The sequence below is a fragment of the Falco naumanni genome, chromosome 8 (genome assembly GCF_017639655.2).
Source record: "Falco naumanni isolate bFalNau1 chromosome 8, bFalNau1.pat, whole genome shotgun sequence".
Taxonomy (NCBI): domain Eukaryota; kingdom Metazoa; phylum Chordata; class Aves; order Falconiformes; family Falconidae; genus Falco; species Falco naumanni.
This window is the reverse complement of record NC_054061.1, coordinates 63,356,844-63,384,624: the sequence shown is the minus strand read 5'-3', so window position 1 is coordinate 63,384,624 and position 27,781 is coordinate 63,356,844. Positions and strand designations below refer to the sequence as shown.

At 41.6% G+C, this 27,781-nt stretch overlaps 1 protein-coding gene across 1 annotated transcript in view; it reads left to right on the top strand.

Annotated features, from left to right (window-relative positions):
* HECW2 (HECT, C2 and WW domain containing E3 ubiquitin protein ligase 2) overlaps positions 1 to 20,460 on the top strand; it is a 168,146-nt gene extending 147,686 nt beyond the window's left edge. The window contains exons 22-29 of the mRNA XM_040602976.1: positions 2,454 to 2,606; positions 4,689 to 4,787; positions 6,549 to 6,678; positions 7,161 to 7,307; positions 7,996 to 8,110; positions 8,862 to 8,947; positions 10,363 to 10,475; positions 16,134 to 20,460. Coding sequence (XP_040458910.1) covers positions 2,454 to 2,606; positions 4,689 to 4,787; positions 6,549 to 6,678; positions 7,161 to 7,307; positions 7,996 to 8,110; positions 8,862 to 8,947; positions 10,363 to 10,475; positions 16,134 to 16,245 — 955 coding nt within the window. The 3' untranslated portion in view covers positions 16,246 to 20,460. The remainder of the gene's footprint in view (positions 1 to 2,453; positions 2,607 to 4,688; positions 4,788 to 6,548; positions 6,679 to 7,160; positions 7,308 to 7,995; positions 8,111 to 8,861; positions 8,948 to 10,362; positions 10,476 to 16,133) is intronic.
* Positions 20,461 to 27,781: the final 7,321 nt, after the last annotated feature.

Sequence of the window (27,781 nt, the reverse complement as noted above, 5' to 3'; positions counted from 1 at the left end):
GAAAATTTTAAATCATTCGTGAGATAGAGATTGATCCAGATAGTCCATCTCCTTTCATCAGGCGTCAGGCTTTTGCATTTTATCACTCAGTAGAGCAAGATGAAGGATGACCTGGAAACAGAGGTGACACATCCTGTTCCCATAATATCCAGCTTTACACAAGACTCTCTTCTTAATGGAAAAGAATGACTTAATTAAGAGCAAAGTCAAATTAAAATGACTTCAATTCTCTATTTACAAATCCGTGTTTTGAATGAAGAAAGGATGTACGCAAACAGTATTATTTCATCAGAGATGGTGTAAGGATGTGTATCGCATCAAATGTTAATTTGGCTAGGTGTAGAAAGACAGGTCAGGGTGGAGGAGAGGAGGGTGAGGAGGAGGAGGAATATACTGAAAGTTAATTGTTTCCTGTTCACTCATCCTTTTCCTTTTCTAAGTTTTTAAGTGGGAGTTTGCTGTTGTATTTCTTTTAGTCTTGGTAAAGAGGTGTAAGTCTTAAAGTAATGGGTAATGAAATCCTCACAAATCAAAACTTTCCAGTAACTGTTGGGTTTTTTTAGTGTATAAATCAGTAAATGAGGCAACTCGAACACAGTTATTACTGTTCCTAAGATTTTTATCCTGTCTCCATAATGTTTGGCATCTTTCTTGAACCTTCGGTTTCTACCATCTTGCAATTGTGATGCTGGTTTAATGCTTTTACATTCATACTTCATGTGGTGATAAATGAAGAAAATGTTGATACAAAGAATATGGTTCCTTAAAGTTATTTTCCCGAAGTTCTATAAACTATAAGCAGAAGCTGCTTTGCGTTAACAGTGGTAAATCTGAAGTATTAATGGTGCTTCCTAGGAGACATGAGTCATGTTGCCAACAACATATTACTCTGCTCCTGAATACCCAAGTGCCCCACAGTTGCAGCTGTTGTGTGGTTGCATACCTCTTGCATGAAGTTTTCTCACCCTTGTGCCAAGCCTTTAATTGTGGGATAAATCTGACTGGCAGTGCAGGACTCTCATGACTGATTTATTTAACATGACTCACAGTACCTCGGCGTACAAAAGGAGCCGTATGAAACGGCTGGTAGTCAAGCACATGGTTTCTAGTCTATCTTAAGATTTCATAGCGAGTCTGATCATCCCAGAAGTTTGCAACAACATCTTCCAGATGACCCTTTATTTGATCCTGGTATTTGTGCCGAGATTAAGGTCCAACAGTTGTCCATGATATCAAACCATTTGGAGTTTTTTTTTCTGCACTCTGAGGATGGAATCTGCCCTTCTTGCCAGGGTAAGGATCTGTTGCAGTACTTCACTTCTGAAGCTTAACAGATGCAAAGTGCTTCCAAATGACTGAAGGGAAAATGTGTTTCATTCGACAGAGGAAAGAGGCTCTGTCCTCAACTTGACAATGGTACCTAGCCTTTACTTCCCTGACAACCTCATCCTCAAAACCAGCTCTCATCGATGTTTGTCTTGTGTAAAAGTTCATGAGCCAAAGATTTGCAGCAGAACTCCTACGTGACAGCTGACCTTCTCTGTAATACCTCTGTCTGTGCATTGTCTCAGTACTAAAGCAAGGCCTTCTTAAAAGTCAAGTATGAAATCTCCAGTCTTAGAAGACAGATCTTTAGATCTGTTTGTTACGGTTATGATAATATCTGTTCCCCAAGGAAAATCCCTAGTTTTCTCTTTTCCAACTCTACCAGAGCATTAACTTCATACTTAACTCATTTCACTGGTGACCTGCAGCGTAATGTCAACATTCAGTCTCAGCGCTTTGTCAGCAATGAGTTTGTTTATGATTCAGGAAAAAGGGGTTATTTAGATTCCTTCTTCATTAGTACTGGAATCTTGAAATAGAAAAAAAAAAAAACCAAACCACAAAACAAAACCAAAGGAAATGCATTCTCCAAAAGACATTTCAATGCACTCAAGTTTGGAAGACAGACAAGAAAATTTAGACCAAGAAAGATAAATCACTGAAGTAATCTCAGATTATATTGCTAGGGAAAACAGAAATATTATCCTTCCAATTGTCCTATTGTTGCAAGTCTGCAAAGACAAACTATGCCTATTGTTCATTTTCACTCTTTAATTAGTCAGATGCAGATAGGTCTAACGTTGGCTCTTTTCATGTTTCCTCCTCCCTCCCTCCCCCAGTTAGTCAGTCATGTTCCTGTGGCAAAGAGGCCGTCACAGCTGGAGCCAACATTTTTGACGAGAGCAGCCGGCACAGAGCACTTCATTCCAGTCCTCCAAGCCATTCCATTTCAGAATAGCCCCGTGAGGACTGCACGTACCTTGGCACTGAGCAATCTGCAGGACAAGGGTTCTGGTTAAAATCTTATGAAATTTTAATTAAAATATAGCGTAAGGAATGTAGATTCAAAACAGCATTTCTTCGCACACAATGAACGCTTTATAGTAATGTCAAGTTTCTCTTTAAAGGTTGGACTACAGTGGACCTTCAAGAGAGTTTTTTTTCCTGGTGTCTAGAGAGCTCTTCAATCCATATTATGGTTTGTTTGAGTATTCAGCCAACGATACCTACACAGTACAAATAAGTCCCATGTCTGCTTTTGTAGACAATCACCATGAGTGGTAAGGATTATTTTTTCTTTTGGTTTTGAAATACATTTTCTGTTGTGCCTACTTGCAGACAGCTGCTCTTACCTGCTCAGACATATAACACAGAACCTGATCTTTTTAACCAGCAGCGAAATAATTGCATTTATTTAGACTTATCCTGATTTTGTTTTCTCTTGCAGTTTTAGATGATCTTGTTTCTTGCAAGGTCAGCAAAACCATGATTTGGAATGTGTACCGTGGGATTGTCTCACAACACAACTCTCCGTGTTTGTTGTACATTAGCAGTCATTTCATGAAAGCAGTATTACCCTCTTGTGCATTTAAAAAAAAAAGTCATTGGCAGAGACTAAGGGAGATTTCAAACAGGTGTTACTGTATGGAAGTTCTTTGAGTCTTCCTAAAGATTACAGAGGTCTCGGTGGAAAAAACCCAACATGTCTATTGGAAGGAAATCTATGGTGGTATCTTAACTGGGGACAGGGGGAAGACTGCTGATTACATAGCTCTTAAGCAAAGTGTCTACATACACACATACTTCTAAAATAGTTGTCAAGGATTTTTGTATAAGCCCATTTTCACCATTACAAGCCAGTTTAAATCACCCTCAGTTGATTTTTAAGCCATGGCATTGCCAGAAGTCTGTGAAGCTGGGCTATGATTATTAACAGAGAACTCTGTTGAGTGGGTAGTTAAATTACTGTAACAGTAGAATGACAGCTGCTCACCTGTGTAGGACAGATACGTACTGAGTTCATATGTATTGGAAGCCAGTTATGAAGAATGCATATCAGAAAGGAACCTCATTGCTGGTTTGAAAAATTATAGAAAATTAAATGGTAGGTTGCATCCAGTTTCAGTCAGTTGAAGCAACCTATCTGCTGAACTCCAGTTCTGCAACAAAACTCGGCATATGCTGCATTGGAAAAACAGAACAGTCTGGCAAGAAGGGGGAGAAAAAACTTTGCGTGTTGTGCAGCTTCTGCCAGCATTTTGTATTCCTCCCTGGCTTCTGCAGTGCTGGACCGGAGACCTCGGGGGTGAGGGAGGCATGACCCCCTTCTCTTTCTGGGAGTGCCGGTGCCAGTGACGGGCTGGTCTCGTACAACCTCAGGGGGAATTCAGAAAATGCAGCTGTGTCAAGCGGCTATGCATGGAAGAAGGGCCCTGCATGTCACACCCTCACCTTGCAAACCCTCTGTACAAACAGATATAATAAAGTCTTCGTCTTTCCAAGAAAAACATTGCTGAAGATGCATAAACAGAAAGTTTAAGAACTATTATTTTCTTTGGAAAAAAAAATACTAGACTTAAATCTAGTTTCAGAGATGGAACTTTTCACAATGAATCTTTATTCTCACGAGAATATTTTCAAAGACCCTACTCTTTCCAAGTTGCTGCCATCTGATCTCAAATCTGTCAAACTTCCTCCCTCCCCCCCCAACCTTCCTTACACGCCCGACAAAGTGAAGCTCATAGGGGAAGAATAGGAGAGAGGAGAGGAGGAGATCATTTAGGTCCCATTGATGTAGGGCTGGAGAGTACTGGGGTGATACATAACAAATCTTCCAGCTGCTGTTGGTGAAAATGTCTGGAAGAACTCCATAGCCACCAGTCGGAAGAGGGATCAAGGAGCCACTGTAAGGAGAAAAGGCAGCCAGCAAGGACTGCCGGGCTGGGAAAGGGGGGAAAAACCTTTGGCCTCCCAGTAACATGCAAACAAATTAATCCTATGAGAGGTGTGCAAAGAAAAGATATGCTTTGCAATATCTTTTGAATATTTCTTTTGCAAGAAAAGCATGGAAGATATGCTTTTATAAAGAGGTTAGTCTGGCAGGGGTTGATTGGGTTAATATGGATTTGACATTTTTGAGAAGTTGCAACTTGGGTATCAGGGATTTTCCACACCCTACAGGCTTGCATTTTTTTCTCTGTCCTGCTGAGAATGTAAAAGAAAAAAACCCACAAAAATACCACAATTTAGACGTAGCTATCTGATTTTAAAATGCTGTTTGGAAATACATGTAAGTTTTGAACGCAGAGCAGTGTACAAACCACAAAGTTTCAGTATAACAATTGTAACTCTTTCCCTTCCAGGTTCAGGTTTAGCGGTCGAATTCTTGGTCTTGCTCTGATACATCAGTATTTGCTAGATGCCTTTTTTACACGACCCTTTTATAAAGCCCTCCTCCGAATGTGAGTAGAATTGTTCTGTCGGCTTTTTTGTTTGATTCCATCCCCCATGGATAATGCCATTTTGCGTATGGGTAAATCGTGATGTTTTATCATTGAAGAAGACAAGACATTATTTATAGTTCAATCATTTCATTTCAACTGAGGACTTTTAAAAAAAGTTTCTTTTTTTCTGTTTATGGTTATTAGCCAGTTACCTAATAACTCAGAATGTTTCTGATCAGTATGAAAACCTCCTGTTTTATTTTAGCCATATTACCAGCTTTCTTCTACGAAAATCTTACGTTTGAACTTGTACGATGAAATGTTGTGGGTTTATTCCCAATATTAATAGGGTTCTTATTCATTTGCCTTGTAATGACTCACAGGATAGGATGTGAATCACTTTGTAACTGCAAGTGCAAGACCCATTCTCCAAGGTAGACTGTTGTGTTGGCAATCTCCATTTTGAGGAGCTTGACTTTGATAACACTTCAGACTTTGTTTTCAGAACTACTACTCGTGTTCTGGCTGAAACAAAGAGCTGTGCTTCTTCAGCACGTCTGAAATTTAAGACCTAATGAATGTACGGTGCTTCACCTTTTTGTCCTCCAACTGAAAGCTGTTTTGGGGAAGTCTGGAAGGTGGTTTTTTTTATAAAACATCGTACGTTTTAGTGGTGTGGGGTAGTGCATCCGTTTCTATTGCACATATATTTTAGAAGTACCTCAATGCTAACAGTGTCATTTTAATGAGGACTTATCCCAGATGGACTTTAATACTAGTATGGTGTGACTGCAAAATTCTATTAATTGTTTGACGTGGTGGTTCTCTGGACAGTAACATTAAAAATGAGGGGCGGTCACCTCTGTACACAGCCTAATTCATGCAGCTTCCCCATAAAAGCCCTGGACCTCGGCTTTCCTCAGAACCGGTAAGCCATCCAGACTAGCTCTGCCAGCGGGACATGGTGCCCCATCCGTCAGCTTTGATGTAGGGGCTGTTACTGCAGCACGTCACTCGAACGACCCTTGAGTGTCCAACTGAAAGTACAGGGCTTTCATCTGACTTTATAGGGACGAGGAATGGGAGCGCTGCAGCCGAGAAGCGCCTTCCTTAATGAACAGCCCCGCTGGCCTGTTCCACAGAACAGGAGTTACGAGTGGCAGGAATTGCCACCACAGTATTAAATGTTACTAACAGGTGGCACCTTCAAAGCCTGAGTAGCAACTGTTAAAACCAGCAAGGGACAGCTGGCTTACAGGTGGGGTTTGCAGGAGGAGGACAGGGTAAGGGGGAACAGGCAAAGGTAAAAAGGTATTTCTGTGATAAGCAGGGTGTCTGGAAGGGCTTCGTTGCACAACAAAGAGACAAGGGGCAGTGTAGTCACATAAGCAAAAAGAATAGTAGTTGCTTTTTATAAAAACCTAGTGTTTCTGTTATGATATAAAATTTTTGTCTCTTCAATCTATGTATTTTCAGAATTCCAAAATATTCTTCACAGGAAACACAGGACAGACTCACCATGAGCTTAATAAGCAATGTGTCTTCAAATTAATAAATCTGGCGTTTATATACCAACAATTATTTTGTGTTACACAGTAACTGCTATTGCTGGGCAAATAAACAGATTGGAAGTAGTGTCGTCTTTATTCTGTTGGTTTTTTTTCCTCTTGGCTCCCACTCTCAGTCTCTTTTTTTAGGGCTGTCCTATCTGAGTTTAGTTACTGAGCGCACGCTGCTGCTGTCATCTGTACTTGGGTGTTTTCTTCTTGTTTATGTTAGACTCTGTGACCTGAGTGACCTGGAATATCTCGATGAAGAGTTTCACCAGAGTTTGCAGTGGATGAAAGACAATGACATACATGATATCCTAGATCTCACATTTACTGTGAATGAAGAAGTTTTTGGGCAGGTGTGTAAGATTCTCAATTTAATTTCCTTTGTGTATTCGACTGCTAGATAAACATTTATTTGGCCAGAAGATTTATTGTCATTCCATGCTGATTTGAACTTGTTTTTATAAAATTCTGGTTGGTGAAAACAGTGTTGAAATCTAAGGAGTAATTATTATTTGTAACTGGTCAGGCATGTCTTTCTGGTTAAGGAGAGTTTTCTGGAGAGTATCTGAAATACCAAAATTTTGGGTTGCTCTGCTGGAGGTAGTTTACGTGAATTTAATTGCAGTAGAGTTAGCATTCAAAGGTATTACAGCACCTCTGTTGTATGTATAGTTGTATGTTCTCTTATTTCACATATTTCAGTCTGCTAAAGTCAGTTTTGGCTCGTGCTTTTAAGGAATTACTTCAGCTTGAAAATTTGAATTATTACAAATCTTTCTTTTGTCATTGCAATGCTGTTTTGTCACTTGGTCTTTTTTTTTTTTTTTTTCCTAAGATCACAGAACGGGAACTGAAGCCCGGAGGTGCCAACATCCCAGTAACTGAAAAGAACAAGAAAGAATATATAGAAAGAATGGTGAAATGGAGAATTGAGAGAGGAGTTGTACAACAGACAGAAAGTCTAGTTCGTGGTTTCTATGAGGTAAAAAACTACAAAATTAAATCTACTTTCTTCCTTTATCTTCCGCAAATACTTTTCTCCTCATACACGTTTCCCAGATACGGTGTCCCAAAAAGCAGCTACATCCAGAAGCAGAAGTGCCCTTACAGATCTTGGGGGTGAGGTGGGGGTGTTAAATAAAACAAAAAGAAAATTGTTAGTCATTGACTTATGATATGGTTTAGTTTATCTTCTGTAAACTGGAGAATACTCTTGATCCCTATTTGAGTGGTTAGCACCGAACGCTTGCCTAGGCCACCATCCGTTTCTTCGTTGGGCCTTTGAGGGGGTTTGTGCGTGTGCCGTACTTGGTGTAACACGGCGGACCGAGTGTGTTTCAAGGTATTTCTCTCTCACCTGTTTTAACGTGGACAATTAAGTGGAATGTATTGAACTTAATTTGCCCTGAAATAATTCATAATTCTGTATTATTTGCCAGTAGAATTCTCTTCCCAATCACTGTGATCCTTTAATGAACCTGAAAGTATCTGCAGTGTAAGAAAAAGAAGTTGGTTTACTTGCCTTTAAAAAGAAAAAAAACCACTTTTATTCTTTCCATTCATGAGAGAAATGTTACCTGATAAATGCCTTAGCCCCACTAAAGCCTTCCACAGGGAGGCAAAAATCAATAAATGAAGAATGCTACTGTGCATTGTATTTCCTTTCGCAGGTGGTGGATGCGAGGCTCGTGTCTGTGTTTGATGCCAGAGAACTGGAACTGGTTATAGCTGGAACAGCAGAAATCGACTTGAGCGACTGGAGAAATAACACAGAGTATAGAGGAGGTGACCTTAATTTTGAATTGTTCACTGGCCTTGTTGTGCTGGGGGGCCTGGAATTGCCTGGCTTCAAAGACACCAAAGCACCATCCTATGAGATACATCTTGAGTATCTTCTGAATTTCTGTGGTTGAGTTTGCGTTAGCAGAAGGTAATCTGTCCATCTGAGTTTACTTCATGGCTTCCCCCTGCAGCTCTTCCCTTACTGTTCCTGCCTGGAGAGGGTAACGGAGCAGCCTTCTCCCCAGCAGGTACCTAGTAGGGGACCACCCGGGCACTGGGGACAAGTGGAGGTGGCAACTGTCCTTAGTAGGATCTACCTCTTTTCCACTCTCAGAGGGGGAGGAAATCAGAAGTAATCCTAGTGACTGCAGACTGGCAGTTGAGATCGGTTGAGAACAATGGAAGATTTGGGAACTACTTTGAGAGAGATGGTTGCAACACCGTTTGTAGCTTTAAATATGTAAAAAGCACAGCACTGGAGATTTCAGGAATTTGCATTCCTGTTGGTGATAGATGAATGGAAGAAATGCTTGCAGAATAGATTTCACTCCTTTTTGTTGTACTAAATGAATTCTCTGCCTTGAAGATTTTTAAGCATTTTAGGAGTATTCTTCACTCACCTAGTGTCTTTTGCTGCAACTGGATCAGAAATACAGCATTAGTGTGACTAGGGCCAAACCAGGAAAAACGTACTAACTTCTCTCAAGCACTTTTGTAGCACCCAAAGGTATAAAGGCTCTTCTTGTTTTAACAGGTTATCATGACAATCACATTGTGATCCGGTGGTTCTGGGCTGCTGTGGAAAGGTTCAACAATGAACAACGACTAAGACTTTTACAGGTAAGAAATCTGCTGGTTTGTGTAATGTGCATCGTTACAGTTAACATGCTAAACTAGTCCCATCCAGGTTTATGACACACAAAAATTGTAGTGATGCTGGCTAGTGGGAATAACCTGACAGTCCTCAGAGACTAACTGTAATAATCTTAAATGACTTGAGCTTAATCTCTATTTTTTTAGATTTCTAAGTTAAAAAACCACATTTAGGATAAAGTATCTGTTGTCAGTAATCCTTTGCTATTGTTTGATTAAAAGTATATTAAGACTAGTAAAGATAGAAGAGGAAGATTGTAATTGGTTATACTATTAGGTAGATATTTGAATAATACTTGTTTAGGAAGAAGAAAGCTTCAGTGGAAGATCAAGTGCCTCACATCACAAAATAATGCATAAAAACCTGAAAGTCAGTCCAATGCCATTTTCACTAAGTCAGCCTGCAGAATCCAGTCAGCCTGCTGCTGAAGGACAAAAACCTTTCAGCAGAGTTATATTTATACATGTGGGTCTACTATTGAGGTGGTGTTTTTTTTTAATTCAGATTACATCCATCGTACCTGTAAAGAAACAGACAAACCCCAACCCATACCCTGTTCTTGATCTATTACAAACCCACTGTTTAACAATTCAGAGTTTGCATCTGATTATTGAGTTACCTATATGAGTATGATGAAGGATTTCCTTTTTGTATCTGATTAAGTACTTAAAACAGGTTTGTAACAGTGTGTGATACCTCATTTGATGGAGTGCCAGAGATGTCTGCTTATACGTTCCTATTGCATCTGTTAGTTAGAAGGTTTTATCGTATCCAGGTAATTAAAAATTAAGTAGCCTCTCATCTGTCAAAAACAGCATTTCATCTGTTCATGACGGGTTATAACTAAATCTGCTCAACAGACAGCATTTCAGCAAATGTCAGTGGATGATCTACCTAACCTTCAGAATTTATTCCTTTTTTTTAGAGCATTCGATACCAGTTTATGAAGACACTGAAATCCACATAGCCAAAAAAGCGTAACATGGAGCCATTATCATACATTATTACTTTTTTACCGGCTCCTCTTAAAACAAAATAATGACAGTAGGAAAAAAGTCACTTAGGCCGAAGTTTAAGTAACTTAAAATTAATAGTGTTTTACTCTACACTATTTATGTAGCATAATTACTCTTTCAAAGAGAAACCTTTGAAGGGAGTTGATCATCTAAGTTGTCTTTTCTAGAGCCCTACCAGCAAATGGTTAGTTTTCCCTTATCCTCCATTTAAAGCAGCATTTCTTACTTGTGCCTCACAAATCTCTTTATTTTGCAAATAATTTTACATAAGCATTTGGACTTCGTTGGATATGCTGATCTAAATAAATTTCTCATCTGCACCATCTGTGTCCCCGATACCCACGATGTTTTGTTTGCGCTGGCAGTTTGTTACAGGCACGTCCAGCATACCTTATGAAGGATTTGCCTCTCTGCGGGGGAGCAATGGTCCAAGAAGGTTCTGCGTGGAGAAGTGGGGGAAGATCACTGCTCTTCCAAGGTACAACTGTGTGTATGTTAACGATAGAGATACTTTAGAATATCGGTTACCGCGATAGCAGAGAAGCCGTTTGAGAAACATAAACAAGTTTTAACTGACTGTGCAAATAAATGGCACCTTAGATGAAAATTTCCTTCCCCGTTGTTCCAGTGTCTGATGCATCCCTCTTTCTTTGAACTTGGTTTTGTTCCTGTAAGATGGACAAGGCAGTGTAACTGCAGCTGATGTCCAGATTGTCATGCTTTTTTCATGGAAAATTATATTAGGAAGATAACTGCTTCTGACATTTATTTTGTTACATTTGATTAAAGGTACAAGCGTTTACTTACTGAACATGTGGTTCCTTGCTTAGGAGCAAAAGTTAATATGAATTAAAATTCAATGGCACTCGTGACTGTGTCTGAGTGAAAGCTAGTATCAGACTTTTTGCATTAGACACACAGCCTTTACGGTAGAGTTTAGTGATGTAATTCTCATCCTCTGGTGTAAAAAGTGTTAACAAATACGGAAGAGGTAAGCTAGGAGCTGCAGAAGTGTGTTTAAGGAGGGTGTCACTTCACTTAAGAGGCAGCACAGGGACAAGAGAGGGTGAAGATTTCAAAGAGAACAAGTAGGGTCAATTGAAATACATCAAGAAGGGTAAAGGAACAGGATGAGAGTCTGAGATAGAACACAGGAGCTGAGTTGTCCAAGCCCTTGACGACAAGAGGCAGCATTTAAAAAAGGTGACGGCAGGTTTGGAGGAGTAGAATGAGGAGTTTTTAAAAAAAAAAAAAAAAGTTCCTTTTCTGAATTTTCCATTTTGTAATGACAGGGAAAAGGGTTGTTTTCCAAGGCCCATGGTAACAATACCAGGACTAGACAAGTAACATGAGTGATGCAAGAGACGTCTTCCAGCATGGACACTTCTTTGACAAAAAATGTCAGATTCTAGCCTCTTCTGTGTTGTGATCAGTCTGATCTGCTTCTGGAAGATTTCCTTTCACCCTTCTTTAATTCCATAGCCTCTAGAATGGGTTAACAGTGGTTAGACCCAGGTTAGTGTGGGTGAGCTAACTCCTCGATCAGATCTCAGCTTTAGCAGGCTGCTTGCGGCGGCTGGGGACGCTTTGGGCTGGGCTCATCTGGGGAGGAAACTCAACCCTAATCCTAGCCCGCTCCTCATAAACAAGATTCCTCAGGAATACCTTGTGCTCACACTCTCCTTTTAGACACAAGGTGGCTGTCAGACACACAGAGGGTCTCTGACCAGCAGCCCTTAGCTTTTTCCTCCAGCGTGCCGTCTCGGGGCTGGCTCCTGCCTGCAGGCTGCTGTGGAACCGCACCGAGACGTCCGAGGGGCAGAAGTGGCACTGCAAAAGCCAGGGCACAGCAGGTGGCCGTCAGACAAAGCCACTTTCCAGCGTACAGTACAAATGAGAGCCAGGCAGCTGGGGATTAGAGATAAGCAAATTCTGGAAACTGCGATTTCAAATCAAGTACTCTGCTACCTTTTGGGGGCCTAGTCATACCTTGTAGCCTGGTAATTCTACTTTATGATTTTATTATGAATGACCTATGGACTAGCTTTGATTCTGTTTAAAAAGAAAAAGCTTGCTTTTTTTTTTTTTTTTTTTTAAATACCTTCTGACTTCAAAATACAAGATACTCCTGTGAGTTTAAGTAAGAAACTTAAACATTGTGGGAGTTTTTCCATGTATTCTCTAATACTGGGATTCCTGGTGCTAACAAGCACGGCTTGCAGCATGGAAAACGTCAGGAAATGCCAGAACAGGATGCTCAGATTTTTCCCTGAAAAGGTTACGGGGAGCCCTGGTTGTAATAAACTGCAGAATAAGACTCTATGTTGTAGTGCAACATGGAGAAACATGTTGAGAATCTTTGTTACCGTAGGGTGTTCAGCCGCTGTAGGGGAAATGCCAACATTTAGGAGAATGTTTCGTGCCCTTGAAATGTCATGTATGATTTCCTTGGTTAGGAAACATTTGATTATTTTTTTTCTCTCTGTGGATAGTTTTTAATATACAAATGTGAGAATTAAAGTAAACCAACACCACACTTGTTTTCTTAAAATAAAGACAACTGTGTATGGCAAACATCTACAGTTGTCATGAGCTGGCAATTCCTGGCATTCGTACACAGGGAACCTTGATCTCATAAAAAATAAATGATCTTCCACGTTTATGCTTAAATGGGCTAAGCCCTAAACAGAAAGCAGGATTTGCATTTTTACATACCTACTTCCTGCATGCAGCATAGCTGCAGCCTCAGTCTCACCAGCTTCAAAGATGTACTGTGCAAACACCACGCAGTCCTGGCTTGAAGCTAAGACATGGTTAACAATGACCCCAAGTAGCAAACTCTCAGGAGGTTTCCAAACAAGCCCTTCATGTGTAAACACATTGCTAGGGCTGCTGAGAATGCTGCCCTGGGACTCTGTGGCTCTCACTCATTTGCAGGTAAAGCGAAGCATTTGTGTTAAGGCACCGTCACTCACCCCTAGCAGCCTTATAGTTTGCAAATTGCCCTTTTAGTGGGAGTGCTTGTGAAATTTGTAATACTTGGCGTGAGGGTGGCAAGAGCCAGGACTCAACAATTGTCAGTGGACTTTATTTCTTCCTGTTTCTAAAAAAAAAAAAAAAAAAATACTGCACTGCTGAAAACACCTAAGAATACCCGTCCCCATCTCTTCTTCCTGATTTTGAGACACAGAAGGCAACTAATACAGTTCCTTAGGTGTGTGATTGTGGTCTGAGCAGCTGTGAATATAACCGCAGAAGTATTCACTAGAAGTTTACCGAGTTGCCACTCTTCTGCCTGCTGTGTGATCAGTTCTGCTGGATGAAAGTAGTGACATTTCTGAGGTGCACGTCAGGTTGCCTAGCCTTTATCATTGTCCTTTACAGCGGAAGTCAGGAGCATGTAAAAGGCCCTGAAAAGATCGATTATTACAGGTTTAGCTTAACTGTGGCTATCCCTGATGATCCTTCTACTTCCTTCTTTCAGACTGTTTGTAGATGACAGTACATCGGCAGAGGGCTGTTACGCTTTCAGTTCACTTACGTGCTGAGAAATTAGTTCCAGGTTCATTGCTGTACGTTTGTATCTGCTGCATGTGGTGATTCATGTGCAAATAGTATCTATGTCTGACTGCTGCATTTTAACCCTAAGCCACTCTAGGGTTTTAAAGTGGAGATTAATTGGGAATCTGGGCTTTGGGAACCATGATGGTTTTTCATGTTGTCATAAAATGCGAGTCCAGGAAGATGAACTCTTCGTGCCTGCATGGTTTGAAATGGTGGAATGGGAAAATACTGCCCACATGAAAAAAACCCTTTCTTCTTGAAGACTTACAATGTTGCTTGCTATGGTGAGGAAACCGTGCATTCCCTCAGAAGACAAAGATCTTACATTTTTGTCTTTTTTTAATGGCTTGGTTTTCCACAGTAGGTGACTGCATTTTCAAAATTACCCTCAAATTTAAGATAAAATTCAGTTCTCTTAATAAATGTAAACAACATACCAGCTTACTATTAAACCAGTTTGTAATGAATCCCTTGCTAATTATACATTATGTCTTCTATAATTTGTGGGTTTACAGCCCACACAACATGATCCATAGTTCTAATGAGTGGCTGTCAGCCCCGTGCAGCAGAAGCATGTGGTTAGGCTGTTAATTGCCCAAGACTCCTCCACACGCTGCACTGAACTCAATGGCATCACCGAGTTCCAGTTGCCCATTTGCTGCTGGGTCTAAATCAATCTCTTTCTTCCAACGGGCATTTTTGTTTACCTTTTTAAAAGTACTCTGCATGAAATGCAATAATTTAATCTGTACCACAGGTACTACTCTGTAAGCTTTTTGGAAAGGCAAGCGAGGAGAACAGAGACAGCTTTCCTCCAGGAGCCTTAGAGGGATGGCTGGGTGGAGAAATTTTCCCGGGCTCCTGGAATCCAGGGTGGGGAAGTGCCCTCCCTGCGATACGCATGTACTAGCAGCGTACTTCTAGGAGTACTGTGCTGGGGGGACGTGCAAGATTTAAGTGCTTCTGTAAGGGACTGCGTATTTGCTGTTTGGGCTGTGTTTATAATAATATTGTGACCTTCTGTGCTGTGTATACATTTCCACAGCTTGGTATTTTTTACGACACTTTAAGGCTGTGTGTAACTTGGTGGGTGTTTCAGCTTCACAAGGGGTTTGTCATCAACTCTTACTTTATTAACAAATGAGATTAACCCACTTCACTTCATGTTCCATTGCTGGGAGCCGAGAGCCACTTAAAATGGCAATTAATGAACTTGCTCCCATGGAAGGCAGCACTTTCTGGCTCAGAGGAAGCTCAGTACAAGTTCCTGGGAGGGGTTAGGTTAAACAAGGAGTTGCATTTGTGAGGAGGGAGCTTGTTCAGTCCTTCCATTAACTTTGTTACACATTTACACCTCATACGGATCATAGTGATGAAGGGCAGGTCACCGCAGGAGATTTGTTTTTCAGCTGGGGTTTAAGTAACTCACTCAGTGATGTGTTTTATTGCAAAAGAATAAAGTATTTGTAAACAGAGACCTACCAAAACACAAGGTTTTCATCCTCTAAAATCAGTCTACAGTGAGGATTTGGTACAGAGCTTCAGAGCAGAAAAGATGCCTCTTCCAGCTCCTCTTCATGTCATTTCTTCCTCAAGAACCCATCGCATTACTAGTTATGCTGTGGATTTCACTACAGCAGCCTCATCCACTGCATGTTTTAGAAAGTAGTATCCTTATTAGCCTGCCCTGAGGTCAGGCAATGAGATACATTGCCCTACCATGAGGAGAAACCTCTATTAACTCCCTTCACAATCCCTGGAAGAGGTTTTGAGAGTGGGTTCCAAGCATGTCAGAAAACCGAGGTAGATGGACTTTGGAAATAAACCACGTGGTTGTCCTCTTAAGAAGTCAGGGCGGTGTGCCAGAGGTACGTGCATAGTTTTGGGTAATTACAAAAAGTGTTATTCTAAAGGTCATTGGCTTGCAGGGTCAGATATGTACGCAGTGTAAATCAGCACAAGGAGGAACTTCCCAAGAACATGATCCGTATGCCAGGGAAACGTAGACTTAAGAGCATCTAATTTGTCTGTCCTTTACGACTGTGGGATTGTTTCCTGCATATCTAGAATACTTTTAATATTTCATCAAATCTAATATCTTATGCATGCTCAATGTACTGAAATACCTTGTTTATCATTCCAAATGCAGTATTCAAGTGTCATGAATAGAGAAAAAAAAATACTACTGCTCAGAAGATAATTTAAAGCCACGATTTCAGAACAGACTATTTGAACTGTACCACGCTATATCATTGTTTTCTCATGCACATTTAATGGATAAAGATTACCACAAGCCCTCTGGGCTGTCAGTGTGTTTCTGAAAACCTTCATAAATGCTTCTTACTGGCTTATTTTAATTAGAAGAAAGTAGATTAAACCTCACTACCTGTTGAATTGGAAAACATCATTTGACAGAACAAAGTCTTCTGAAAGAACACTATCTGCCCATCTCTATGCAAGCACATACCAGTCCGTGTGTTTTCTTTTGAACTTTTAAAATAATGTACTACTTCACCTCCTCTTTTTTTCTTTTTTTCTCCCCGCCCCCCCCCCCCCCCCCCCCCTCTCTCAGGGCTCACACTTGTTTCAATCGTCTGGACCTTCCCCCTTATCCGTCATTCTCTATGTTATATGAAAAACTGTTGACAGCAGTTGAAGAGACAAGTACTTTTGGACTTGAGTGATACACAAACCACAGTGCCCAGCTCACTGGACTTTTGTGGGTCTGTCTTCTCAAGGAATGAATGAACGTTTGTATTGGATTTCCTAGAGGAAAATTGTTTCACGGTGCAATTCAAATAATGAGGTTCCATGAAAGAGCTTCTGAAGCAATTAAAATGCATTGTAGTAGTGGCGAAATTCTCTGCGGTGAAACTAGAGTGTGCCTGATGTGCAGGGAAAACCAATTCTTGCAATCCATGGCTTTTCAGGACAGCCAAATTTCTTAAGTTTATGTTCTGAGCAAACAAGAAACGTGATCCCACGTTACAATCAACCCGGCTACTGCAAAACTGACACGTATCCGAAAACTGGATTTCATCAGAGTTGTTGAATAGCAAATTCAAGGCAAAATGTGAAACCATTCAGCCCCTTACCTACCCAGTAAATATCAAAAAATCATACGAGAGATTTTTATTTTTTTTTAAAATTCCTGAAGGTACATTACTTCATGCCGTGTTGTAATAGCATTCTCAGTACTTGCTTTACGTAAGACTACGAGTGCCTGCATGGGGTGCACCACAGAGCTCAAGTCCCTGGGGCAGAAGTGAATTGGAGGGAAGGTCAGAGCCAAAGGATATCACAGCAACGGCTTGCGTTGAGGTTTGTGGAAATGTGTTTGCCAGTGGTGTGTATGACAAAAGATTAGCTGTTATAATGAACTTAATGACTTAATAAGACTGATTTTATGCTTTATACTGCATGGAAACTATTTTAAGAAGAAACTAGCAATTTATCACAGCATATCAGGAGAAAAACCCTAACACAGTGACTTCTGTTTATTTTTATAGGTTCCTTATATTATGTTTCTTAGAGTGTAAACAGGAAACAAGCAAACTAAAACGCTCTTTCTGTTTCTGTCACTTTCCATGCTTGAACAGACATTCTGCTAGTGTTTATTCTTTAAGCACTCTCAAAGGGGAAAAAAAATGCCTTTTATTTTTATAAAAGAGTGAAAAACTCCCAAAAATATTTTGCACTGAATGTACCAAAGTTGAAGGGACATTATGATCTGACTGATAGCAAACTGCATCACTATCTATAAAAATGCTTAGGAACCAGGCTTTCTTCACGGTGCCATGTCTAGAGAAACCAGGACTGTGCACATAAGTAATAATTTTATAATACTATATGTGATGTTGTAATATGCATTTATTTTAAATGCATCTGGGTCATTTTTCATGCATTGGATAACTTAATGCAGTGGGTTTTAATACAGATATTTCATATGCTCCCCACAACTTTTGATTTGTACAGCACCATAAAACACTAGCTCAGCTGGGAAACCCATGGGTAACCTGCTTCAAGGTGAGCCACTGGTCACAATGCCACTGTCCCGTATCAGTGAACACCTACAAGATGTAAACTGTTCACGTAGTGTCTAAGCTTGCATTTCCACTGATAAATAGTTTCTTATCAAACGTTATTTGGAAGAGTTTTTATGGCATATCAAACACTGCATGGACACCAATTTCTTTATGCTTAATTTTGCTGAAATACACGAGGCTTGCTCGCATCTATTTTTGGTACTTTCCTCCAGACAGTCTTGTGGAACACTTGGGCAGCTGCGCACCGTTTCTTGTCCAGCTGCTGTCACGCAGTGCATCCACCACATCTTAAAATTCCAGGAAGTTGCGCTTGGATACTGGATGACAAGACCATGAATCTAGCTTTGCGCTAGCCCTCTTGATAGCCCTGAAGCACAGCAAGCCCTGTTCTGTGGGAAAAGTAGCTTTGGAAATAACGCTCTCTCTTTGGAGACTCTCGAAAGGGCATCTCGGGGAGGTATCCTGCTGGTTCTTGTGGCGGGTTTTTTTCCAGCGGCGGTTCACGTCTGTGGAGATGTCGTCAGCAAGGACTGCCACTCCAGCCTCCAAGTCAGAAGGCAGGTGCAGCTGTGGTGGTGGCAGCCAAGACTGAGAAAACCCTTTAGGCTTACTGAAAAAATTGTTGCCTGTGCAAAGGAAAATCCACTTGCAAAATCAGAGCGAAAGCATTCTTTTATTTCAGGAATAATTGAGCTTCTGCATGACATCCGGGACTCACTTAAGTAACATAGGTTTTCTTACGCTACTTCTGGCTGGTATGAAGTGGCAAAGAAAAATGCAAACATGTCACCCTATTTTTACACATGTATTTATCAGTCTTTGCTAAGATTGCATGCCACAGATCCTAATGCGCATCTTTTTTTCAGAACACGAATGAGCAGTAGGCTGACTCTTCATCAGGTCACTCCAGCATAGCTCATGACCCATTCACCGAGTAGCTAAAACTCTGGCACTCGGAGCAGAATGCAACTTCTGACTGGTTGAAGGACTGCAGAATTTAGATTTTACAATACCGTATTATCTGTGGTCTAAAAAGGAGATTTCCCAGGTGGAAACTGTATCTACAAGTTTTGAACCAGAAACTCTTTGGAATGAAGTTTAAATATTTGGCACAAATTAAGTTTATACTAGTCTGCCTTTTAAGTTATGCTTTTGTACAAAACTAAACCAATAAATGCATCTTGTCAATTTTTATTTAAATATATCTACTGCACGCATTTGTTCTGTATTTATGCATGTCAAACTAAGTCAAATCAGCCACGATGATCTGGTAATCTGTAAAGATGTGACAGGGTCACCAGTGGGGCAGCTGTCAGTTTAAAAAAAAAAAAAAAATTAAAAAAATCCAGAATCCTTGTAGTATTAAGGCCAAGAGAGACTGAGGAGGAGCTACTGCTTCCTCCTTCGCTGCCAGCATCACCTGAGGGTCTCCAGAGAAGCGCTGTTTGACAGCGACGCGGCGTTAGCGGCCTGAGTGCGGCTGCCTGCGGTGTCTTGCACCCTTGGCTGGCTCTGTGCGATGATACGAGCGATGCTGCTGCTCTGAAGAGATTAGCAGGGAGGGAATACAGGAAAGGAAGCCTGAGCTTTCCCAGATACCCATGTCTCCTGGCTACTGCTTGGAATACTCTCCCTTTGGTGTGGGAAGCCATTCCTGTTCAACATGTCCCAAGAGAAAGCCAACTTTCCGCGTCCTGCAGATGACCGCAACGGGTGACCGCGGTGCTTCTGCTTACAGCGCGCCGTGGCAGGCGCGAGGGTGCGGATGCAGGCCTTTCGGAAAGCTCTGTATCTTCTCGGAGCTTTTCCAGACGGCGCTGAGGAGCTTTGCATTTAGGGAGGGTGAAAAAGCTGGTCAGCCTGAAGCAGACAAAAGATTCCCTTCAGCTGCAGCGAGATGACAGCTTGTATTAACTTACCTGCAGCATCTCCGTCTGACAGAGCCTGCCTGGGAGGTCCCCGCGAGAGCTCAAGTGAGCTGCCCAGGTTTCCCGCTCTGCTGGGGAGCAGAACCCCGCGTTGCTAGCCAAAAAAGCACCTAGCAGGTCCTTGCAGACCTGCGCTTGCCTGCCAGTGGCCTCTGCCCCGGTGTCCCAGCTGAGCAGAGGTGTGTGTTGCTCACCGGGCACTGCTAGCGGTCAGTTTACCCATAACGCTCCTAAATACACCAGGAAAGCTGGTAATTGATGAAATTATGCAACGTGGCACCTCCTTTAGCAAGCAGTTACCTGTTAAAAATCTGCCAGCCAACAGCGGTTTAGGGTAGCCGTGGGTTTGCCCACAGCAGGCAGGAGACAGCCATCCACTGCTTCTGTCACATCGTCAGCAGCATCTTGCGGAGTAACACGGCAAAGCCTTCTTGCAATCCAAAATCACATCCAATCTATCTAATCTGCAGTCCTGCTCGCCTTTCCTCCCCACCTCCCTGCTCTTTTTCCTTACTATTTATCAAATAATCGCCTTTTTGCAGTTGCCTTTTTTGCTTTTAAATATATTTTTCAGTATCCATGCAGCAATCCCACCATAAAAAGGTGTTAATGAGGCTTAGGGAGTACCCAGGGTGAAGCCCACCCTGGGCACCAGGTGGCCACGGCACTGGAGCGGCAAACGTCGGGTCACCCAGGGCATGGTGAGTGCAGTCATCTGCGGGCAAACTGCACAGCTGGGCAGCAGCGTGCTGGCAGCACATCAGACAGAGCTGCTGGCGTGAGTTAAACTGGCAGAGGACCGGACTGGTAGTTTGCTCAGTTTAAAATTATAGGAAAGGAGAGGGTTCTGTGGTTTCTTATTTATTTTTAATACTTCTAAAAGGAAAAAAAAAAAAAAGAGAAGAGAAGCTTCCTTCTGAAGCATTTGCAATGGTATCAGCTGGTTGCTGAATGTAATCTCAGCAGTATTAATTGCAGATGTTTACTGAATTTCGCTGCAGAGGTTTAAGGAGATCCTCGGAGCACCCTGTCTCTGCTGAGGGAATTCCTGTTCACCAAAGGGGAATCTGCATCAGCTGTGTCTGAATAGCCAGTTGGGAGTTCATTTCCCATAGCATGAAGGAAATGAATTCTTTTCAGCAAATGAACCTCACTTTGCGTATTAAGTTATACTAGCAGTTATGTTTTTCTTTCCCCTGTTTTTATGTGGATGTGTAATTATTCCTGTTGACACGGACGGGCATTGAGCAAAGCTTGGTCTCCAGTCGCAAGATTGCAGACAGCTTTAACATTAACCTCACAGTGCTAATGCTCAGCCATCACTGCTGTTTCCCCTTCTCACCCTTTCCTTTCCTCCCTAGGCAAGCAAACTGAACTCCAAACAAAATTTCAGAATAATTACTCAAACCTGGCTTCTTCAACTGTTTGCGTTTTGGCTCAATTACGCAGTACAAAACAGAACTGCAGAAATGTTATGGGTTGACTAGCTCACCAATTGCAAGTGAAATAGCCTTTACAATTTCATTAGCATAACCACAGCAACTGCTGTTGGACTAGTCTAACCTTCTTGCCTAAATATTTTAAAATAAAAAAGCGTTTAGGAGGTTCGATTTGAAATTGCTTGTTTGCTGGAAAAATAAATACACAGTAGGTAAACAGGGGGAAAGAAGAACTTTATTGTAAAGCCAGAAAGGCAGAAAGCCTTTTTACAGCCCATTTTTGTTGGCAGTATGCAAAATTATAAAGCTGACCATATACACACACAGTGTGGTTTATGTTTTGCATCTCTTTCAAACAGACCATGAGCTTCGTAGTGCTTTTGTCCTGTCTCAGCACTCGACTACTGCTATATGGAATATTCATTGCTATGAAAAGTTTTTTATTCAAACATTTTTGGTATTTTCTAAAGTAATTTTACTGTAAAGAAAAGTATTGTTCAGGCTGAGACTTCAGTTAGGGCTCTACTTCATAGACTCATGATTAATTTCAAGGTTCTATTTAATATCAGTGACATTATAATGACCTTCTGGTCACTGCTTAGGGAGGCTCCTCCTGACCGTAGGGAAAAGCTGACAGTCAGGGACTCCTCCGGAATGGTTACAATCCACTGTAGTATCTGTATGGATTCACAATGCAATTAAATTATCTCCTGAGGACTATGTGAAATAATTGCTGTGCTTATTGATTAGCCCCTGCCTAAATCAATAATTGGGATTTTTAACTTGTTTCCTTTACGTACCAAAGGCAGTCCAGTTACGTTGCAGAATAATAACAAAAATGTAACATTTTGATTTATAAAATTTAGATGTATTCTGGCAGGTCTCTTAAAGTTGCAGTGAATGCAAAAGGAGCTGAACTATGCTTCTTTCAATCCTTCCTCCCTTCAAAAATCTTATGTATGAAATACATGAATAATGAAACTTGGATTTTGTTTTTCAGTTTGTTTCTTTTTTAGAACTTTAAGAAACTTCTCGCTCAGCCCCTGCTAGAAAAAGTCTTCTCTACTTAAGAGGGCTTTTGCTAAGCGCTCAGGAGGTATATTGTTCTGCTAATTGAAGATAGTTTTGTGCTGACATCAATGTAATCAGCTTTTAAATGTATAGACCTACAAAACTCCGCAGGACTCTGGTCTCCCTTACTCTGGGCTGCCTTCCAAAGGCCAGCCGGCCTCTCCCTTTTAATTGCACATAATCCTGCAATCACCCAGAGACAATCGTTGACCACCTACACTGGCTGTAGCTATAGTATCAGAATAAGTTGTGGGTTTGTTTATTTTTGCATCAAGAATTAAACTGGTCTCCTTTGCGACAAAAGCAGGTCTGTTCAGTCCGGGGAGTCGGTGGGACAGCTGTTACTCTGACATCTAGGTTGTGAGTGGTTTAGGAAAAATAGTCATAAAAGTTTTTTGGAAAACAGTTGATTAGGCATTCAAGGGTAAAATGTCCTTTTGTTTTGGTTTTGCAAAATTAATGGGGGGGGGGTTCTCTGGCCAGAATTTTTGAGCCTCCGTGGGCTGCTCGGGGCTGTTGGCTGGAAGGGTGAGTCACTCTTGCAGGGAGGCAGGGTGAGTGCTGATCCAGAAATCACGGCAGCAGGTGATGCGTCACCTTAGTGAGGACTGTCTCTTCCACAGGGGGAGGCTTTTGCAATACAGCCCTTGAACAGGTTTCTTCCAAAAGCTCGTCCATACCTGCATTGCCTGCTAATTGCTAATACAAGCAGCTCCTGACATAACTGCAATGACTATTTGGCATCTCTCATTTTAAATGACTATTACAATTTTTATAGTTAGAAACGCTCACCTAGCAGTATAAATCGGGTCAATAAAAGATTTTGCTGAGGCATCATATTTGATTGCCACGCGGACTGCAATCAGACATTGGAGCCAAGTAATTTAAAAATAGATTACTGTGTGAATAAGCAAATAAATCGCTGAAGCCTCATAAACAATACTAAGGAAGGAATGTAATTGTAGGTGCTGTAATGATAAGATATGACCTTTCCACACAGCAGATCAGGCACACAAAGTGCAACCGTGGAATAATCCTGGAGTGGAGACACGACTGAACGAGTAGGGACAGAAACGGGACTCTGCTTGGTGAACGGGGGGCAGGCGGGTACACACAAGGGATCGCTTCTGCTGGGAAATCGAGCTGTGATAGTGTACCCAGGAAAAACGACTGTTTGTCCTGAAATATGTTGGTGTCACTGCAAATGCAAGCTGTATTTTACCTAATTCAGGTCTTGAAAATCTAAAATACACAATCAGAAAGCATTCTTCTCTGTTGGTTTTTCTTGTGTTATTGGATTGCGTGTTTTTTGGTTTTTTTTTTTATTTGGACTACACTTATGAAGATGAAGGCTTCTAAATAGGGGTGTCTGAAAGTCCTCTTTTTGTTTCTACAAATAATTACTGTGTTTATTACTAGCTGCATTCTGCAAGAGAAGTAGCATGTGGTAAGGAGTTAAATCACCACTACCGAAGGTGACATTCATTTTAAACAGGATGGGCCAAATGCCTGGCATGTAGATGTGTGAAAGTGTATTTTTGGGTTGCTGGGCTTTTATTTTGGATAGTTGGGGTTTGTGTTATGGTTGTGTAAGAACCATGAATCTCCACAAAGAGAGGGACTGATAGGACATTTCTAAAGCTTATTTGAGGTAATTAAAATGTTCTCAACGTTACCAAAAATAATACTGTGTAAGAGGGTAGGAAGATTTCAGGATCTGGTTCTGTACCTAAAAGCTGACCAAGTTCTTCACCTAAAAGCCAAGACTATTGGATAAGTCAGTGTAAGAGTCAAAGAGGAATTCCTTGCAAGTTTTCTTCATTGACATGGTATCTGAGGTGGTAAGAGTTTTATATAAACTTTTAAGTTCTAAGCGAGAAGTCAACCGGAATGTTGGACCATAATGGTTCAGTCGTTCCGTATGGCAGGACGCTTCTCTGCAGTGAGTCTGCAACACTCAGGAGCCAGTTTTTTATCATCGGCATTGCAGGGAGGGAGAAGAATTGTAATAATAAATAAGTACGTAAGTCATCTTAGGAGGATGCTGTTTCTTCGCACTCTGTTTTTCTTTGGAGTGACATAGCCTTGAGGGCATCCACGAATCCTGATCAGCAAGGCTGCTTTTTGTGTAAGTGACCAAACATCTGTACTTGTAAGGGCTGGTACGGCGTGGACTGGGACAACTTTAGGGAAAAAGAAGGTAATGAGGGGTGTGTGGTGTGGCATACTGCTACCCCCGAGTCAGTCGATACTCTTGCCCTCGCTAGGTTGCGGTGTGCTTTATTCAGCATGTTTGAAAGCACATACAGTTTTACAAGTGTTTGTAGTGGGGATGCAGGCATCCAGAATCTAACCGGTCTATAGGTGCATCTCCCTCATTTTTGACAATTACTTGATATAATTTTATACCAAGTTCTTTGTTTTTAAAGAATTTCAGGCACTGAGAATAGAGTGTGTATTTATTTCTAAGCTTTACATAGAACACGTGGTGTATTTTTTAACCCTTTCCATACTTTTCAGTTAAGTGTTCACAAGACTGTATATCAAATACAATATCAAGTTTTTCTATCTTTCTACAAGCCAATTTAAGTTTCATCTGAATTTGGTATACGTCTTTCACAAAACACTAAGTGGGGAATATGTGCTTCAGGCATTAAGATGGTGTGTGTCCTTTTCTCCATTTACTCTGCATTACATTTCACTTTTTTTCCTTTGAGGCAGAGAGAGCAGACACAAAATGTGTCGAGTGTTAACGGGGGCACACACTGTGTTTCCTTGTGCCTGGCTTCACGGAATGTACTATAATGTTTGCTCACAGATTCACATCATTTTCTACTTGGTTGAATACAGGAGTGTTGTGTTGTATTTCCTGTTACTCAGCATTCGGGGAAAAGATTTTTCTGTGTATAATTTTATTTTCATACTGATCTCTATTTTGTTTAAGACCATGTTTCATCATGAAATCACTTAATTAAAATAAATCTTCTTACAAAATCCACTTTGGAAATCAACTCTTTTATTGGGCCTCTGAAAATACTGTAACGTTATTTTTTAAATGAGTACCTCTTATCTCTAGATCATTCCATGTCCTTTGCAGCATTTTAAAACCTTTTAGAGAAACCACAGGATAACTCTCACGTCACCTTTTCGAAGTGACTTCTGGTGGCCTATGGAGTCTGACATGTTACAGATTGTAATTCTGGAGGCGAAGCAAGTAAGGATTCTGCAGCCATCTGCAACGTAATTTGAGCAAGAACTACGTATGAAACAAAAACTATGACGAACAAAGCACCAGATCCTATGGTCAACATGTGGGAGAGGCCCAGGCTTCACGTAAGAGTCTCTGCTTCCGAACGGAGCTTCCAAACTGGCAGCAACATGCTTTACAACAGTGGCTGTAGCACAGAGAAGCACTGTTACTTTCACAGGGAAATTTCTTCAGGGAAAAAATACATTTTTCTGTCTCTAATAAAAGTCAGGGGCCCCAGCCAAACATTTCCTTCTGCTTTTGTAACAGGTGATACTAGTTCCAGTAAGAGAAACTGGTCTTTTATCAGCAGTTGGGCAGGGGTTCTCCCCACCAGACATAGTCCAAGGAGACCTTTGCTCTAGAACAGTTGCACGGCAAGTTCTTACTTACTCTTTGTAGAATCTAAGACTGATGTGTTATTTCTATTATTTTAAAACTTTTTTTAGAAAGTAATTTTGTGTTACCTTGCTGCTACCAGACATGTGATGCAAGCTAACCTAAATCACTGAAGGAGAGCTGCTGTCAGACTCTGTTGTCATTCTTGATGTTAGACTTGAAAGACGCATCCAGATGACGGATACCTGATGCCATGCATTGAGCAATTGCTCGTTTTTTCCTCAGTATAGAGACCGGAGTTCGTATGAAGCGCGTGCTGGGCAACAGCGAGGCAGCCATGGTAAGCAGCGACGGGGTGGCTTTGCCTGTTGCGTGGACGATTGCCTTTTGTTGCTGATTTCCTGTGTCCGCAGGTGGTGGGATTTCTGCAGAGGTTTTGGCATAGGCAAAAAAAAAAAAAAAAAAAAAGTGGTTTTTTTTTTTTTTTTTAATGACCTGTATTAAATAAACCCATGACAATTCTTTTCGGATGAGGGGTTATCTGTATTCAGTGATCAGGTCATGTCCAGAACTGGCTGTTGCAGATAGGGCGGGAGGTGGTGTGCTGGTTCTGAGGGGCCTGTGCAAAATATCGATCACCCTGTGCTCTGGATGTTTCGTGGGTTTGGTTGGCATTTGTTCCCACAGAGGTTGCTCCAGCCAGCAGTGCTCTCAAATGTTTGAGGCATGGGTAATGTGTGTAGGGTGGTGGTTTGTGGCGGGGTGGGTGGGGGTGCGTGTGTGTTGCTCCTTTTACCCCCACAGAATGAGAGAAACGACATTCAGTGTCAGTAAGCAGAGGAGTATCCCCCCGAAGATGGGCAGCGTCACACTGTGATCCGAGACGCGCTGCATGGCACGTTTTCCAGTTAGCCTACCGCTCTGCGGGGTGCTCTGGCGCGCCAGCTCCATGCTCTTCCATCAAGCAAACAGCAGCGGACGCTTTGCACAGCAACCATCAGCCATTGCACAGACAGATTTGCTCTTGCTTCTTGAAGGCTGCAGTAGTAGGGGCAACGTGTAGAAGATGCGGCTCTTTCCCCGTGACTTTTGAACTGCCAGAGGCTGAAGATGCTCAGGTAAGGCTTTGTTTTGCATGTGTTGTTGCATTACTTAGGCACGTGCTCCCCTGTGGAATGGCTGTGACACAGAGGCTTAACAGCTTGGTGGAGCTATTTGTGCCTCTTGTTTTTTGAGGCCTTCTTTGGTGGTACAGAATGGGTGTCTTGCCTTCTCCATGTCTTGTCAAAGAAGTCAGTGCAAACGAATTGGAGAAGGCAGCGCAGACACTCTCAGCTTCCATCTGTGAGGCTCTTAATGTTCCGTGCTTGTCCCAAATCCCCCAGGTGACGCAGCTCCCTGCTGAGAAGGGTCGTTGCTGTCTGTCCGGTCCAAACTACATCAACCCCACTGCATGTTTGTGTTGAAATTGGCGCTTCTTGAGGGAGCTGAGCTTCTGCCACAAGGTTAGCTTCCTAAAACACCTGTGGGTCTGATCAATGTGAGCTGTACGGCTCGGCTTTGTCAAATGGATAACTGATCAAGAAGAAATGGTTCTTTTCTTGAAGGCCTCTGAAGACTGTAAAAAGCCAGCTCTGTAATGGATAAGTAACTAAGGAAAGTGAGAGAAGTCACCAAGGATGGGAGGGATGAAGCTAACACCTTTGGGTTAATTAAAAAACAGCAATTAATGACCAGTTGTATGCATCAATAATAAGCATTGTTCATGATCCTGCACTGCTGTGACCTTCAGCCTACCATTCCCCCTTCTCCACCCTTTGTTTGTCATTCTCAGTGGTGGTGTATCTAAGTAAAATTCCAAAGTCCTCAAGGCGGAGTCCTGCCAATTATACCCTTCTCTGAGTGCCATACATGTTTCTATGGCATTATATAAACAGACAACCTAGACTACAATAACATGCGTGTCATGAAGCTTTTTTAGTATTCATTTGGTTTTCAGAACTTAAAGGGAAAGCAGAGCAAACCCTGGCCTTGAAAAGGATGGGTAAAAGCACACAAGCAGCTAAGGAGGCAAACATAAGCACTGTCATTTACTTCTTGGCACCACGTGCTATAATAACCTAAAACATCTTAATTGTAGTCGTCATTTA